Raw genomic sequence first — 19,374 nt, forward strand, 5'->3', positions numbered from 1 at the left:
AATTTAGAGTTTGTATAATAAAAATTTAATAATAATAATAGGTTGGATGATATATATTTCATATTTTATAAATATTTATTGAAAGTTATAAATAAGAATGGAGATTGTATTAAAAAATTACATTGCAAATTGATTTGCCCGTGTTGTTACCTCTGAACAACTTTATGCAATAAGTAAATCATCCGTAATTAAGGATTAAAATGCTAATTACAGGTAATTAAATATTAGACAATTTATAATGTGACTAATTACAATCAACACTATAAGGTCCATTAGCTCTTTAATATAAAATAAAAATACTACATATTTTTTATTTTTGAAAGTGAAGATTATTCAATAAAAAAATCTGCAAGAAAAAAAAATTAATAATAAAATAAAATACTTCCTCCGTCCCATAACAAACTATCTATTTTTCCATTTTAGCGTGACTCATAACAAAGTATTCATTTTTCCATTTTAGTCAATCCCATAACAAAGTATCCATATAAGTAACTGTATTATCTACTTAACATTACAAATACCTTTACAATTTACAATATATTACACAAATATCATTGTCTTTATATAACATAATACTAATAAGATTATTTTAGTCATTTTTACTTTATTTCTACTATATCCAATATAATACTAATATTTTTAAAACTCCGTGAAAAAAGCAAACAGATACATAATTATAGGTCGAGGGAGTAATAGATATTGGTTGAGTAGAAAAACAGGGCAACCCATATTTACCCAAAATCTGGCCCTAACATAACATTTGCTTCAAGCCAAAATAAGGAAAGCATTAGAGAAACAAAATCAAGGCCAAAAAAGGGAGCTACCCATTCTCTCATTCCCTACCTTTTTGCAACTTTAAGATTTTGTACTTACCAGAAATGCAACACTAATACTACTTACTTACAAGTGTATATACAGTAGCAGTCTTCTTCAAGCTGTGTTTGTGTTCGTATCCATGTCTGTTCGATCAATCAAGAATCTCCGCTGCTCGCCATCCACGGATGCCCTGCACGACAGCCACATTACAAATTCATCGATGGAAATGAATTGGATCGATTAAAGTCGCGCTATAATGAATCTTACTCAGAACATCGGCAGCAGAGAGCCTTCTTGACGTGTCCCTGCACAGCATTCGTCGCAGCAGGTCCTTACCTTCGGAAGAAACCTTGCTGAAAATGGCCCTCGGAAATCTCAAATTCGCCCTCACCACGGCGTCAAAGATATCCCCTGCAGACTCCCCGTAAAATGGCGGGATGCCAGCGAGCAACATGTACAATATGACTCCGGCGCTCCACACATCAACCTTCTCATTGTAGTCCCTCCCAGCCAAAACCTCCGGGGCGACATAGTAGGGTGTCCCAACAATGCCCGACATAAGCTCTCCGTCCCCAAGGCACTCGGCTGAGCCAAAGTCCGCAAGCTTTAATTCATTATAGCTGTTGAATAGAATGTTATCCGGCTTGATGTCCCGATGAGCCACTCCAAGGCTGTGGCAGTGGGCAACGGCCTCCATTAACGGTACCTAATCAAGAATTTGGAAGTAAAAGAATCTAAGCATAGGGAAGACAAGAGCAAGAACAAATGAACTATAATACGAACTCAATAGTAATCAAGGTTTATTACTACGGTATGATTATTTACTTGTTTTCCCCTACCCAACCAGCATCGTAGGATATGATAAACTAAACTTTAATTCGCTGTGAGATCGAACCCATGGCCTCTTGTTGATATACAAACAATTTGCTAACCAAATGCCACAAACAATTTGATACAAATTGAAACTAAGGAAGCTATGGACGTAGATTAGTTGTAATTTGAATTAAAAATTACAGTAGTTTTGAGAAGAACAATATGTACTTAATCTGAAAAGGTTACAAATCACCAACAAGGCTGTTATTCTGCAGTTAATCTCAAATGTCAGTCTCTGAAAGTAGATTAAATAACAACAGATTCTTATTCATTAATCAGATAATAACCGCCATAGATTAGTTTCCAAACTCCCAAAATTAAGCAGAAACAGCCAAAACAGAATTGAATTCGTTTGATTTTCCATATATGCAGCATAACACATCCAAGTTTTAATCCAATCATTCACCAGTGGTAAAACAGAAATAATTACTTGTCAGGATAATGTATACGCATCAAACATCAAAAGGTGTAAAACGAGCATCAATAAACATGTTGCAAAATCGTTAGATGTTACCTAGACGATCTATTATTTAGGTTTCCTTCGAGTATAAATCGAAAAATCAAAAAATTGAACCGAAGAAGAAACAGAAACGCACCATTACTCGACGAGCCTCCGATTCGGAGTAAACAGGACGGTCGGTAATTCGCTCGAAGAGATCTCCAGAGCCACAATATTCCAACACAACGTGAAGAAACTCATCGTCCTCGTAAACATCGAAAAGGCGGACGACATTGGGGTGACCGGAGACGAGTTGCGTGAGCTTGGCCTCATTCCGAAGGCACTGGCTGTCGACGGCGTCGTCTCGGATGAGGCGCTTATCAATTGACTTCACGGCGAAGCACTCTCCGGTGGCGACGGAGCGGCAACTGGATACAACGCCGTATCTGCCCCTGCCGATCTCCTCCCCCACCCTGTAGTCTCTCTCTAGGGCCCCACTCATAACTGTACCTTTGTTTTCTCTCTCTAGATAGGATTGTTCAGTACGTACGGTGGAAGGGTAACTATATATATATATATATATGAAAATAAGTGGAAAAGATAGGTAGTTTATAGAATCCGAATATTCGGGTAAAAACTGTGAACCAATAGGATTCTGACGCGTGTCAAGAGATATTAACGGCGGATTTAACGGGGTTTAGTTCCAGGAGATTTTGGCGCCCCCGCCTGCAACATAACATAGCCAAACAAGAACGGACTTGTTTTAGGCTTGGTTTGCAGGGCATTAGGTTTCGCCGGGGGTTTACTCATTGGGCATTTTCAGATAGCGGCTGCGGGTTCCCACGTCATAAAAAAAAAAAAAAAAAAAACGGGCGTGTTTGTTTGTGGTTTTAAAAGATCTTTGTTTGTTTGGAGATTGGATTTTAAATATACTATTTATTCCATTTTTTTTCCCAAAAATATCAAATTAAACATCTATTTTTAATTTTTTATATTATACTAAAAATCAATTTTACATTCAAAACATCACATCAATACCTATTTATATCACATCATACAACTATTCAAATTCAAAATTTTTACTATTCAAATCCCAATTCAAAATCCAAACCCCGAACAAACACACATCTTAAATTAATCGATCTCTAGTAACAGGGTATTTGCTGTAATAATATTGAATTAGTTAATAATAAAGTTAGATATTATTTTATTCATTAGATAATTAATAAAGTTTTAAAATAAATTTAATATATATAATAAAAAAAATTAGTATGTATTTAAATATTTTAAAAATTATATTGCAATAAAAAATATATTTAATATGAATATAATTTTATCAAGAATATTTTTTTTATAATACAAGTAAATAAAAAATACGTTTGCATAAACTAATTTTACAAAAGATGCGAGATTTTAAATATAAATAAAAATATATATTTTTTTTAAAGAAAGATAGAAATAAAGAGGTTTTGAATGTGTCGTATATGATGTATATGTGATTTAGTTAATTAAGTTGATTTATATTTATTAAGTATATTTTAATTTAGTAAATTTTACCCAAAATAAAAATATGTCAATTGTTATAGGATAAAAAAAAAATAAAAAATGTGTTAATTGTTATGAGACGAATGGAGTAAATAATAATTTTCTTTTCATTTTAATTCCTTCCATTTTATTTTATTTTTTATTTGGTAAAACCTATTCAAAATATATTTAACAAATATAAATCAAATTAAATTAATTCTAAAATATAACATCATAAATAATGCATAACTCACTCAAAAGCTCTCTGGTTCTATCTCTTTAATAAATAAATATTTTTCATTTATATTTAACACATTCTATCTTTTATCAAAATTAATTTATATTAATTATAAATAAATTAGTGTATTTTTATTTTTATATTATATAAAATTTATTTCTATGCAAAATGACATGTATTCAATATATTTTATTAAAATATAATTTTGACAGAAGTGCCTATATCACATTTGTGATTTAAAAATTTTACATCATCCTACTCTATTTTATATATGTGTATTATCCCTTTATATTTTTTAAAATCATGTCCACTCTCTCCTTTTAACATTGTTAAATAACAATATTTTTTTATTTGACCATTATACCCCTTAATTAAATTAGTCTCCTCCTTATTTAGAGACGTTAAAATAGGTTGAGTCCGTCCGGTTGGCCCCGCCCCGCCTTATTTTTAAGGAGGGTTGAGTTGTGATTTTTTAAATCCGTTAAAATACGGGCCTAAATGAGCCAAACCGCATGGGCCGCGGGTTGAGGGTGGGTTAGACCGTAGTGGGGCGGTTAGCCCGCGGGTCAAATAAATATAATAATTAGTACTCACTCGTCTAACTAAATGTATTTTTTTACTATTTTTTACTGTCATATTAAAAAGTTATAATAAAACTAATCAAATTTTGATATAAAAATATATTTTAATTTTTATATATTACAAACATACCATTATAAAATAAGTTAAGACGAATAAAATAAAATTTATATTATCATTAGCTTAAACAAATTATCAATATTGTCTACAATTTTTTTTCTCTAACTATGTTATTCATGACATTGTTATTTGTTTCGATTTTTTATCATTTGTTTTGTTTATTTTCCATTTTATTATTTTATAATTTTAAAATTAATTATGATTTATTTTTAAAATGAAGTATTTCTTATTTTTAATTTTTTTAAATACACCAATTAATATATTTAGAATTGAGAATTTTTATATTTTTTATTTATTTTAAAATATTTATTATTTAAATTCTACAATAAAACTATTTTTAGCTATTTTTAAATATTAATTACGAAAATATTTATAATATTAATATATTTTTTAATATTTTTAAAAGCCCGTAGGCTAGCCCGCTTAACTCACCACCCGCTGGTGGGTTGGGTTGGACTGATGAAATTTTGATCCGCCCCGCCATGGGTTGGCATGCAAACCCGCTTATTTTCGGGTTATGGTGGATTGTGGGCTAATCCGCCTCACTAACCCGTTTTGACAGGTCTATCCTTATTATTCCCCACACCATCCCTCATGACCACCCTCCCTCCACAACCATTCTCACTACAACGACAGCCAATTCAAAGGTTCGGTATCCTTTTTCACCCAACGACACCACAAATCAGTGGCGATTATTCCATTTCAATTTCCCCTGTCGATTTTTGGCCATGTACGGAGCTATCCAACCTATTCATCGGAACTTCTTGCCCGATTAAGAAGAGTGTTAATAAACTCACTACATTCTTGTAAGTCATGGGTTAAATCGCATTTATTTCAAACTCATTGTATGTTTTGTGATATCCATTGACGATGGATTCAGTATTTTTGGTTCTTTTCTATGAATCATTGGTAGCGGGTTAAAGCTAAACCGGGTTGAGAAGTTTATTGATTTGCCATATATGCTGATTTGGGAGTTCGATTAGTGCATTATTTGTGCCTTTTATATATTTTCATTGGTGGATAAAAAATTAAAAAAAATCTTGAAGGTGGCACGGCATGTTTGATTAATATATTGTTTCATTATGTTACTTGAATTTTTGTTCTTGTCGGGTTGATGTCGGAAAGTGTACTATTGTGGGGTAGACCACCTCTGGTTCAATTTGTAGATTTTATCTCAATGAATTTGTCTTGGTTGAGCAATGTTTTCCCACACCATTGGTGTCACGTCTTTTTCTCGACGAGGACCAAAAGTGATGTTTTAGTCAACATGTTCAAGTCGTTCAACTAGTATATAATGGATTCCAGAGACCTACCGATCGTTGATATGTTTGAGTGGATAAGGTAGAACTTGATGGTTTGAATAATAACAATGCATTCGTGGATTGAGAAGTTCAATAGGGTTGTTTGCTCAAACATTGTCAAGAAAATCGACAACAGTGGATTAAGTCCAGAAACTATTTGCATCGTGGGGAGGTGGAGACAATTTAGAGGTATTGTATTATCTTCAAAATCGTGTGGTTCAGCTGCATAATAGGACTTGCACCTATGGGATGTTTCAAGTATGTGGATACCCCTGGTACTATGTTATGACAGCGATCGATCACCACTAACTGAATGTGGATATGACCCGTTTGGATTGGCTTAAAAAATAAGCATAAACCAAATGCATAAACATATCGATTTTATGTTTGGATGAATAATTGTAAAAGCATTTTTTTATAAAAAACTATTTGGATATAATAAGTTGAAAGTGTTTTTAAACTGTTAAAATTACCAACTAAGAAATAGTAATGTAAATATAATTTTTTTATTACACTTTTCTAATTAATTTTAGAATTTTATAAATTATATTTAAAAATTTTAAATTATCCATTCTAATTGAAAATATATTTATTCAATTTTATGTATAAATTATCTTTTTATTTTTTTTATTTTTCTATAAAAATGAAAATTAAAAATATCACTAAATTTAAATAAGTTTTATTCTACAAATTATTTTAACTTTACAAATTATATTTAAAAATATTAAATTATCTATTATATAATTAAAATTTTATATTTTTAAAATTTGATATTTTCAATTATATATTTTAAATTTAATAAAAATAAAATATATAAATTAATAATTAAAATACAATTATATTTAAATTTTATATAAATAAGTTATTTTTATTTTTATTTCTTCTCATTTATTTAATTAGTTATTGTTGTTATTATGATTATTATTATTATTATTATTATTGTTATCATGGTTAAAATTGTAGTTTTAATAGTAAAACTGCTTCTACTTTTTCTAAAAGCACCACCTAAGGTGCTTCTCAAAAAAACACTTTTGGAACTTAAAATTTGTATGCATTTGAGAAAAGCCAATAATAGAAATAAATGTATTTTTTTGTTTACAAACAGAAGTCAAAAGCACTTTGTACAAATCAATCCAAACGGGGCCTGTGTATATACCTCCTTTCGAAGGAGACATATGCACGGATATACAACCACAACATTAACCCCGTGTCAGGCATACATAAATAAGAAAGCCATATTGGCCCGATCGATCCCCTAGAAAGAAAATCACAATGAATGACCAAAAGAAGCAAAGAGATGTGATAGAAATGACAAAAAAACACGAAAAAGGCTTCAAGGACTGGATTAACGACTACATGTCTGAGGTGTTTGCAACAATAACATAATAGAAAACGAGCAATAATGTCCTATTCTCTAAAAAGGTAGTTTGATGTTCCATTCCAAAATATATGGTTCTGAAACCCATTATTTATATATATATATATATATATATACATAAAAAAAAAAACATCGATGAACTAATTTAAGTTTAGTGTTGCAGATACCTACGCCAAATTCAACTATCGATGCAACGGTGAGTCATAACACTCCAGCAACTCTAGCCCTCTGAAAGGTTGACGTAGAATCGAAGGGGGTGGTTCACGTTTTTTTATGCCCAGATGAAATAGATATTTAATCAAAGGAAAATTGCAGTACCAAAGTATTCTTGCTTGCTTAGGAACCTAAGGAACTTGTCTTAGACCCCCTAAGTCGAAACAAAGACAACTCGAATGAATATGCTAAACCCCTGCGAAGGTTGGAAGCAACGAACCTGTGGACTTAACCAAAGACCCGATTTGATGCATAAACCAAAGTGCAAGGAATCGCTCTCAAACACTTAGTTTAAAGAAAGAACTAAAGTTCAAATATATTCAAAAACAAGGATGCCCAAATTACATCTAAATTTTTCCTTTTATAGACAAGGGAAAATAAATGCAAAAATTGGAAATTATTACATTCATTCTAGGAAATAGTTAAAACAAATTAATGCAATCAACCTAGGAAACATAATAGATTCAATGCATTCAACCTTGGACCTTTAAACTCATCTTGGAACTCCACATCCTCATTGATGTCATCTTGAAAATCCACTCTCATTGATGTCATCTTGAAAATCTACCCTTATTTATGTTGTCTTGGAAATCCACCACCATTTAAGATTTTTGGAAGTTCAACAATATTTAATTCTTCTTGAAATTTTCACTAATCTCATTGGAAATTCAAGTAGCATTAAATAAATTATTGATTGGACTTCTCTAGTGGGGCCAACGAAAATGCACCTTATTGAAGTTCGCCTTGATCTTGGCTCGGCTGGATTAAAATCAGCTTGGGCGAAAGAGGCCTTCATGCCTGTTTTTTGAATGTATTTTCTTCGTCCAATTGAATTGCTAAGGCTGAAACTTGATCTTGAAATTTTCGTGCTTTGCTCCGAGTTATTGGTCCCGGGGGTAGTTGAGGTGCTTGCATGGTTTTGCTTAAGACGGCCTCGTCAAAGGTAGTGCAGACTCTAACTCAATATTAAATAGCAAAAACTTTATCATAAAGAAATGAGTGTTTTGGATTGACTTGTTTGTAGAAATGTCAAAGGATACTGTGATGGACAATAATGTTTCCATAAATGAATGAACCACTTCGGCGGGAACTCAATCATAGGCACAACAGGTACCTGTTATGTTTAACTCTCAAACTTTGAAACTATTTGTATATATTTACATTGTAATTTTACCTGTATTGGTGAATAGGGATAAGCAGCACCCCGACAAAGGGAAGCAACTAATAACATTATTGCAGAGGCCGTCTCTAATGTTGCACTTGATAAGTTTTCGATTATTCAAAATGCCACAAAATCATTGGGGTGGTGGTTCATAATTTTTCAATCAGATGTATAGCTTATGTTGTCAATTGGTTGTATTGCTTTTGGTGGTTTTGTATTTTTTTTATTATTGTAATGTGGTATGTTATATTGCCCGCACCATGTTATGTTGTTTTACTTTTGGTGGATTTATTTTTTGAAGTTTGTTTAATACAACATGAATGTAGAACCGTAGTATTATCATATTATGGAATGTTGTGACATCAACTATTTATGAAAGTATTCTATTATGTATGAAAGTTTTTTGTTATAAATATGGATATATGGCAAAAATGTGTTTGAGCAAGCTGTGCAATTGAGACATATACTAATTTAACATCATGTTTGTTGGTTGAATTGATGATACATTATTCTTATTCACTATTGAGACAACAACATGATACTATTCAAACAGAAAGGTTGCCAATTAAGAAAACAATATGATGATTATTCAAACAAAATACTTACTAGTTCAACTCAAAGATGCATGAATATGACACCGACCAACAATATGTCAAACAATATTACATCAATCAGAACATATTGTTCGACCAAGACTCAATCAATTAGAACGCAATTTTGACCAACACTACATCTAATGACACCCTAATGAGCAGCAAAACATCATCTAAAATGCAATTTTTAACAACGTAATTACAATCACAACAACAAAAACAATCTGAATGATTTTTAGTCTGCTTGCACAACCTTCAACCTGGCAATAATGTGTGCATTCACAACCTTAATTTCCTTGAATTCATCAACTAAATACAAAAAAAGGGTTAACTTCAGCCTCTCCATGCATTTTGTGCTCCCAGTAACTGGTGTTGAATGTTTCTCGTCAACAAAAAAAAAAAATCAGAAACCTCCATCCTACAGTTGTAAAATAATTTACTTTCGGTATCTTTTGATGGATCAACTACATATATCATAGCTAGTACACTGCATCAACACTTTAGGCATTTGCACCTCAAATCAAAATTCATTTTTTTTTCACGTAGAAATTATTGATGTTTGTAGATATTTGCGGGTTGACAATGAGTTGGGTAAACTAGAAAAAAAATAAAAAATCGCTTTCGCAATAACAAATCTTCTTACTGGCTTGTCAAATTGAACAATTGCACCAACATTAGCAAGACTCCTACTTTTGTATAATTCAAGTAAACTACCAAATTGAAAAGTACACTTTAAATCTCAAATGTTTTTTTTATGTAAAAGTAACTGACAGAAAGAATCAAAAACGAACATAGCTCGAGTCGAAATATAAACACCCAAGTAAACATAACGTAAAAATTCAGGCCTGAATTGAAAATTAAACATTTGAAAAACAAATTTTTGATACAAACATATTATGCGAAGTCGAAGGACACTTAATCAGATACAAACACGTTGTGCAAAGCCGAAAACTACAGAAAAGAAAAAATATATATAAACATCGATCTTCTTTCGATACTACCCAACAAATTACGGATACAAACACTTACCTAAATTTGGTTGGGAAACCGAAGTCGAACTTAGGATTCTTACTCTTCTATCTTACACTTGTGCGAAGTCGATGAACACTTACGCGATCTGAGGTATTTAAGATGGGTTGAAGGGTAAAATGAAAAATTTAGGTTGTTTTTATGAAGTAAACAGAAAGATACTCTCATCATCCGCGTAATATCCACCTCTGTTAAGTTCAAATGTCTGGGGTTTAAATGCATTGTTTTAAAAAACACAAAGGGAATAACACACAGTTTATAAAGTATAGGGGGAGAATGACGTTGAGTTTTTAAATCACGGATATGTTAAGGGCACTTTTGCCTATAATTTTTAAAATATGTGAATACATATTCTTAATTTTTTTTAATCATATATATTAAATTTATATTATAAAATTATAATAATATCACTCACATAAAATAATAATAATAATATGGATATTATTTTGTAGTGAATAAACAATTATATATTACAATTAAATAAAAAAAATATTTATAATAATTAACATAAATTAAATATTTTTAAATATAAAAGTATTAAATATAAATAAAACTATTTATTTATCGTAGAGAAAAAAAAAATAAAGGAGTTTTTAGTGTGTTAAACATAAGAAGTTAAGAATTTAATTAAGTTGATTGATGAAATAAATAAAAATAAAGAAATTTTGTTTGAATACTACATATGAGCTATTAAAAATTTAATTAAATTAATTTATATTTATTAAATATATTTAATATTGATAAATTTATTAGAAAATAAAAAACTATCAAATAAAATGAAATAAATAAAAATAAAAAATTATGTCAATTAAAATTAAATGAAAAATATATATTAAAAATAGCTTAAAATACTATTTCTCCGTCCCACTTATCATATTTACCTTTCTATTTCTGTATGTTCCATTTATTTTATAATTTTTATAAAAAAATAATTATACACTTTAATTTTATTTTATATTTTTTAATTTATATATATATTTTTAATTTTAATTAGACTAATTAGTTATCTTAATTTATAATTATTTTTATTATACGATAATTATTTTCATTAATACATTTTTAATTATTTACTAATTATACCTTTAAATTTTCGTATCTACCGTAGATATGGGACATGATAACGGACGGAGGAGTATTCAATTGGATGAACAATTCATTAAGATTTTATTGTTATACACGTAGCACCCACAAAGGTCCTACGTAATCCATATGTATGCTTTTACTTTCCTTCGTGTTGGAGTTTGTTTACCTATAAATATGTCCGTGAATGAAATGGAATGAATACACTTCATTTTTTACTCTCAACCTCCATCTCTTTCTATGTATAATTATTACTATTATATAATATTATATATATTTAATATACAAGCACCCACACAACTTACATATTGATATATATGTCTTATCTATTATATATATAATATATACAAAATATAAAATATTGGTTAGAGGTAGAAATAATTAATATTTTTATTGGCTAATCCTATAATAATATTATAACAAGTTATCAGTACGATTATATATTTTAATTTCCTCAATGTAATATTTTATATTTTATCTGTTTATTATGTCTAACTTTGCTAAACAGGAATTTCTCCCTCTTCTCGTTTCTGGCCAAAATTATATGGCATGGGCTCGCGATGTTAAAATGCATCTAGCTTCAATGGGTTTGGAAAATACCATTGTCCGGGATAAAAATTCCCCAAGCCAAGATCGTACAAAGGTCATGATCTTTTTGTGCTATCACATCGATGAGACACTGAAAATGCAGTATGTCACGCTAGAATCTCCACTTGAATTGTGGGAGAGATTGAAATAAAGATATGATCATTTGAGGCTGACATTGTTGCCAAGGGCACGAAGCGAATGTCAAAGCCTACGGCTTCAGGATTTTAAAACAATCCAAGAATATAATTCTGCAATGTTTAAAATAACATCACAGCTGCGCCACTGTGGCGAAAATATATCTGAATCTGATATGATGGAGAAAACTTTATCCATTTTCCATGCCTCTAACATGGTTTTGCAGCAGCAGTATCGCGAAAGAGGCTTCCAGAAATATTCTGAGCTGATCACCTGTCTTTTGTTGGCCGAACAAAATAATGAATTGCTGTTGAAAAATCACGAATCTCGGCCGACAGGTGCAAATCCATTTCCAGATGCAAATACAATACAACCGGCAAATCCGGTGTGTGGCCGTGGACATGTCAGAAATCAAATAATTGATCGTGATCAAAATCAGAATCGCGGACGGGGCCGGACAAACGCATACAATCACAATAATTTTCAGAACAGGCCCCGATATGTGCCAAATCGGTGTTATAATGACAGAAGGTCGTACAGACGTAAACAAAGGTTTAACACTGGGAGAAAAAGAAACAATGACGAGGAATGCACCCGGTGTGGAATCAAAGGCCATTGGGCCCATGTTTGTCGCACAGCCAGTCACTTGGCTGAACTGTATCGGGCCTCAAAAGAAATGCAGGGAAGAGTTGCTGCCGAAACAAACCACGCTGCCCATGATGACACATTTGACGATGTGATGAATGAAAAAATATCACATACCTGGATGTCGATGATCTACTTGACATAGCTGATGATGTTAAATGATAAAATGTTGTTGTATCTCTTTTGTTATTTTGATGCTTTCTGCCCCCTGTTTTGTATTACCCCCTATAATATAAGTCTATTTTGATTATGTTACTAATACATGTCTTTTATTATTTTTACCTTCTTGCAAAGATATGCATGTCAAATATTTTGGAGCCGATGACAACATCTGCCTTATCGACAGTGCTACGAGTCACTGCATTCTGAAAAACAAATGTTATTTCTCCCACCTGAATATGGGAAAGACCACTATTGTTACTATCAGTGGGGCATCGAAAATGATTGAAGGCGCAGGAAAAGCTATTGTATATCTTCCAAAAGGGACAAAGCTCGAAGGAATTTGCTGAGCTTCAGTGATATTCGGAAAAATGGGTATCACATTGAAACATTAAATGAGGCAGAAAATGAGTATCTCCTAATTACTCATATTGTGAATGGCAAGAGAATTGTGAAAGAAAAATTGCCATCATTTTCTTCCGGCTTATATTACTTAAAAATCAATGCCATTGAAACATATCACCTAGTAGACCAAATGGCTACTAACAAATTCAAAACTTGGCACGATCGACTTGGGCATCCTAGCAATGTAATGCTGAGGTGAATTGTTGAAAATTTAAATGGCCACTCATTGTAAAAGGAAAATATTTTGAGTCCGAATGAATTTGCCTGTATTGTCTGTTACCAAGGGAAGTTAATAATCAGGTCATCTTCAACAAAGGTTGGATTTGAATCCCCAACTTTTCTAAAAAGAATTCAGGGTGATATTTGTAGACCAATAGATCCACTGTGTGGACCTTTCAAGTACTTTATGGTACTAATCGATGCGTCAACGCGATGGTCACACGTGTGCCTATTATCTACTCGCAATCTAGCTTTCTCTAGAATACTTGCACAAATAATTAAATTGCGAGCACAATTTCTAGATCACCCAATAAAGAAAATACGTCTAGATAATTCTGGAGAGTATTCATCACATACATTTGATGATTACTGCATGTCAATTGGGATTACTGTGAAACATCTTGTTCCCCATGTACATACGCAAAATGGCCTGACTGAATATCCTATCAAAAGATTGCAATTAATTAATAGACCATTATTAATGAGGTCTAAACTTCCGGTATCATGTTGGGGACATGCTATATTTCATGCAGCAACCCTTGTGAAAATAAGACTGACAAGTTATCACTGTTATTCCCCTACTCAATTAGTTTCTGAAAAAATACCAAATATATCTCACATGCAAAATTTTGGGTATGTTGTTTATGTGCCAATTGTGCCACCTCAACGCACGAAAATGGGACCTCAAAAAAGGTTGGGTATATATGTCGGGTATGAATCACCCTCGATTGAAAAATATTTTGAACCAACAACGGGTGATTTATTTACTGCAAGGTTTGCATACTATCATTTTGATGAATCTCATTTTCTGACATTAGAGGAAGACAGTAATCAACTGAAAAAATAAATTTCATGGAAAACACCACTTGAATTTGATCCTCGTACGAAACATAGTGGACTTGAAGTTCAAAGAATTGTGCATTTGCAGAAAATTGCAAATCAATTGCCTGATGTTTTTAATGATGCTGCCAGAGTTAAAAAAATCATATATTGCAGCAGCAAATGCACCAACTAAAATAAATATCCCAAAAGGGAATGTGCTGAGTGCTAATGAGCATACTGCTCGCGTAAAACTTGGCAGGCTGTTGGGTTCCAAGGATAAGAATCCACGAAAGAAAAAAATTGTAAATACTGGTGAAGAGATCAACAATGATCATATACCTGAAAAGGTCAGTACAACCCCTGAAGAGGTTGATACTAAAAATTCTGATGAAAGTGAGGATGAAGTTATAGAAACTTCTGTTAACTATACCACTAGTGGAAAATATTGGAACAGAAAGAAAACAAATATTGATAATGCATTTGCATATTCTGTAGCACTCGATATAATGAAATGTGACGAGGATTATGAATCAAAATCAGTTGATGAATGTCGGCAAAGAGATGATTGGGCAAAGTGGAAAGACGCAATTAAGTCTGAATTGGACTCATTGAATAAACGGCAAATATTCAGACATATAGTCCAAACACCTGAAAATGTGAAACCTATTGGCTACATATGGGTATATGTGAGGAAAAAAATGAAAATAATGATATCACAAGATATAAAGCAAGGCTTGTAGCCCAGGATTTTTCCCAGAGACTGGGCATTGGCTTTGAAGAAACATATTCGCCGGTCATGGATGAAATAACATTCAGGTATCTGGCGAGCCTGGCAGTACACAATAGTCTTGATATGCGATTAGTATATATGATTACTGCCTATCTTTATGACTCCTTAGACAATGATATCTACATGAAAATCCCAAAAGGGATTCACATACCTGAATCATTCAAATCAAAGCCAAAAGAATAATATTCCATCAAATTGCAAAAATCTTTGTATTGGCTCAGCAATCAGGTCGAATGTGGTACAATCGTCTCAGCGAAAGTTTAACAAAAGAAGGTTACATAAATGACTCTATCTGTCCATGTGTTTTCATAAAGAAAAATTGATCAGAATTTGTACATCGTTGTATATGTCGATGAAAATGGGTCAGAATTTTCAGAAAGCTGTTGAATATCTGAAAAAGGGGTTTGAGATCAAAGATTTTGGAAAAATCAAATTTTGCCTTGGTTTGCAAATTGAACACTTGAAAAGTGGAATCTTTATCCACCAATCAAACTATACCAAAAGGGTATTGAAACAATTCATGATGGATAAATTACATCCGCTAAGTACCCCAATGATCGTCAGAGCACTCGATCCAGCAAAGGATCCATTTAGACCAAAAAAGGAAAACGAAGAAACACTTGACCCTGAAGTGCCATATATGAGTGCTATAGGTGCATTGATGTATCTTGCTAATAGCACCCGACCTGATATATCATTTGCTGTAAATTTATTGGCAAGATTCAGCTCATCTCCTACTCAACGACATTAGAATGAGATTAAATATATTTTTCGCTATCTCCAAGGAACAATTGATCTCGGGTTATTGTACTCAAAAAATTCTCGACATAAATTGATTGGTTTTGCCGATGCAAGATATTTATCTGATCCTCATAAAGCCAAGTTTCAAACTGGCTATATATTCACTTGTGGCGAAACAGTGATCTCTTGGAGATCGATGAAACAAACTTTAACTGTTACTTCTTCAAATCATGTTGAAATATTGGCAATACATGAAGCTAGTCGAGAATGTGTTTGGTTGAGGTCAATGACTCAACATATTCTGAAAAAGTGTGGGTTAATACCTAACAATAAAATTCCCTCAACTAATTGTATGAAGATAGTACGGCTTATATAGCCCAATTGAAAGAGGATTACATTAAAGGAGATAGAACGAAATATATTTCACCAAAATTCTTTTTTACTCATGATCTTCAGCAGAATGATGAAATTGATGTGCAACAAATTCGATCCGATAATAATTTAGCGGATATATTAACCAAGGCATTGCCGACGGCAACATTTGAAAAACTAGTGAAGAAAATTGGGATGCGTCGGTTAAGGGATCTCAAATAATGCTCAGATCAGGGAGAGCGAATCAATACAAGAATGTTGTACTCTTTTTCCTTCACTAGGATTTTTTGTCCCACAGGGTTTTATCCTAGTAAGGTTTTAACGAAACACATTCTCTGTATAAAAACATCCAAGGGGGAGTATTATACACGTAGCACCCACGAAGGTGCTACGTAATTGATATATATGTTTTTATTTTCTTCATGTCGGGGTTTGTTTGCCTATAAATATGTCGGTGAATAAAATAGAATGAATATACTTTATTTTTTACTCTCAACCTCCTGCTCTTTCTACTGTTCTTTCTATATATAATTATTACTATTATATAATGTTATATATATTTAATACACATGCACCCACATAATTTCTATATTGATATATATATATATGTTTTATCTATTATATATATATTATATACAAAATATGAAATAGTGATTAGCGATATAAATAATTAATATTTTTATTGGCTAATTCTATAATAATATTATAATATTTATGATATTTTTAATGCATTAATTAATACACAGCTTCCATATAAGGAACTGCGACAAACGGAGTTACCTGACGGCAACAAATTCACTTTCCTACGGAACCGCCGATTCGAGAAATCCGTACAGGTGAAAATTCATGATTCGCCATATCCAATCCTCAATCAAATCGCCCCTAAACTTTCGCTTAATTACGATACCACCACTTCTAGAAGCATACGTTGGAAGGGTTTCACTGCTACGCATGGTCCACATGCACTTCGTGTTTGCGTAAGAACATTAATAGACTCCCTGCGAGGTCCCGCGCCAGATTGATCTCCACCGTTCACTTTCCACAATTAATGTCATTGATTGATTTGGCTCCGAGATCCCAGGATCTTCTAAAATTGGAATGGCACAATCAACCTTGTCCACTTGCGTAGGGGCATGATTTGTTAGAATAAAGGCATGAAACAACGTTGATTGCTTTGCTTCCATTAAAGAATAATAATCCCTCAGTTCCAATCAAAAGATCTTCTTTTTTTTTTTTTTTTTTTATTTTGTAATATATTAAAAAATAATAATATTTTATTAGTTAGTATAAGTGTATAAAAAATTTTGATATTTTTTATCCTTTTAATTTTATATATAAAATAATTGTATGTCTAATAACAGTATATCTGTAATTTAAGTAAAAAGTTAAAGAGTATTTTAACATTAGTTTATGATTATTTTTTTAAAAAAAAAATATATTTTTAAATGAAACAAACAAAAATGATTAAAAAGTACATATATTTTGAGTTGACAAACAAGAAGTGTCACTTAGTTCATCCTATTAGATATAACCGTGTAGTGTGAGAGTAAATTCATAAGGGTAAACTCATATATTCAAACTCCTACACAATCAAATTATTTTTTTACTAAACTACATTTAATTTTAAAATATCAATATTATAACTTATATAAAAATAATAAAATTATCTACAATTTCATACGGAATATGTTCATACAACAAAATTTATTTCAATTTATCTTAGAGTGTGTTTGTTTTGTAAAATAATTTAAAGAAATATTTTTTTACTTCCTCCGTCGCACTTAATTTGTCCAGTCCTTTTATTTTTATTTGTCTCACATAATTTTATCATTTTTTTTAAAAAAATATAATTATACACATTAATCACATTTTAAAATTAATAACTTATAATTTTTTTATACTATTTTAATTAAACTATTTAGTTATTTTAATTTTAATCTATAATTATTTTTATTAAATCATAATTATTTTCAGTAATACACTTCTTATTTACTTACTAATTACACAATACCTAAAACTTTGTATTTTAAGCTAAATAAGACAAATTAGCTGGGGATGGAGCATGTGAAGAATAAAAAAATGTATATGTAATATAAAAATAATGAATACGTGTAATATATTAATTTATATATATATTTTCAAAAAAGAGATACCCTTAATTTTTTATCCATTGAAAAAATACTATGAAGTACACTAATTCCTATAAAAAAAAATCAATTTTGATTTTAAAATAAAACAATTTAATAATTATTTTATTGAAAAAGCTCTTATTTTTATTTGTACATAAAACATCATATCTAACCCGTAATTTTATATGGACATTAAATATTTATTTTTTATTTAATTCTTTGTTATTTTCAAAATTCTCCAAAAATTCTAATATATCTAAACACAACATGTTTATTTATGTAACAAAATCACACACCATACACCAATATCAAATTGATCTTCCAGTAATCTAAAGTATTTTTTTAATCATTTTTATTTGTTTTATTAAAAAATATATCTACTATATTAAAATACTTTAAATTTTTATATAAATTAAAAATATATCATACAATTAATTAATATATAAAATATAGAATACAAAATCAGATGAGATCGGAAGTTATATTAAATGTTTATTATATTACATTAAATAACTATTTTTAATTTAAAAAATTTTACTAAAATTTCAAAATACACCAAAATATATTTTATTTCAAGAATAGAACACCATAGAATTATGGCTATTGGGACACTTTTGTTTGTATGTAATAATATTATATATATATATATATCTATCTCTGATGGGAACATATAATGTTCTTTACAATTTTTTTAAGCAATAAGAATGGAGTTGAAAAATATATTGTTTTTTTCTATTATTATTTAAATGACATGAGACTTTAGAATGTTATTTTTTTAAAATGATGTTGGATGAAATTTAAATCTATAAATTTACTTGTAGTTTTATGAAATTGCACAAAATTCTCTATATTTCTAAAACTGCGTCAAACTTTTTTGTGGTTTTATAAACTCTGCGTCTAACCCCATCGACGCTCCTTATTTAACGGTATTTGATCTAAATACGCCCAAACTGCGAATAAATTTTATAATTTCAATTTCTAAACCCCTAAAATTACAAATGTATTTATTTTTCTTATATTTAGC

The 19,374-nt window shown here is 30.8% G+C and overlaps 2 protein-coding genes across 2 annotated transcripts; one reads left to right on the forward strand and one right to left on the reverse strand.

Annotated features, from left to right (window-relative positions):
- Window positions 1–260: 260 nt before the first annotated feature.
- Window positions 261–2,665, reverse strand: LOC127266547 (phosphoenolpyruvate carboxylase kinase 1-like). The gene is made up of 3 exons (XM_051296815.1): window positions 2,286–2,665; window positions 1,084–1,522; window positions 261–1,006 (listed from the first exon to the last, which is right to left on the reverse strand). Exons 1-3 carry the CDS (start codon window positions 2,628–2,630, stop codon window positions 972–974), a joined length of 819 nt encoding a protein of 272 aa, XP_051152772.1. The 5' UTR covers window positions 2,631–2,665; the 3' UTR covers window positions 261–971.
- Window positions 2,666–12,186: 9,521 nt separating this feature from the next.
- Window positions 12,187–12,858, forward strand: LOC127266497 (uncharacterized). The gene has a single exon (XM_051296753.1). It carries the CDS (start codon window positions 12,187–12,189, stop codon window positions 12,856–12,858), a length of 672 nt encoding a protein of 223 aa, XP_051152710.1.
- Window positions 12,859–19,374: the final 6,516 nt, after the last annotated feature.

The sequence above is a fragment of the Andrographis paniculata genome, unplaced genomic scaffold (genome assembly GCF_009805555.1).
Source record: "Andrographis paniculata isolate CXL003 unplaced genomic scaffold, ASM980555v1 Contig76END, whole genome shotgun sequence".
In the NCBI taxonomy this organism is placed as follows: Eukaryota; Viridiplantae; Streptophyta; class Magnoliopsida; order Lamiales; family Acanthaceae; genus Andrographis; species Andrographis paniculata.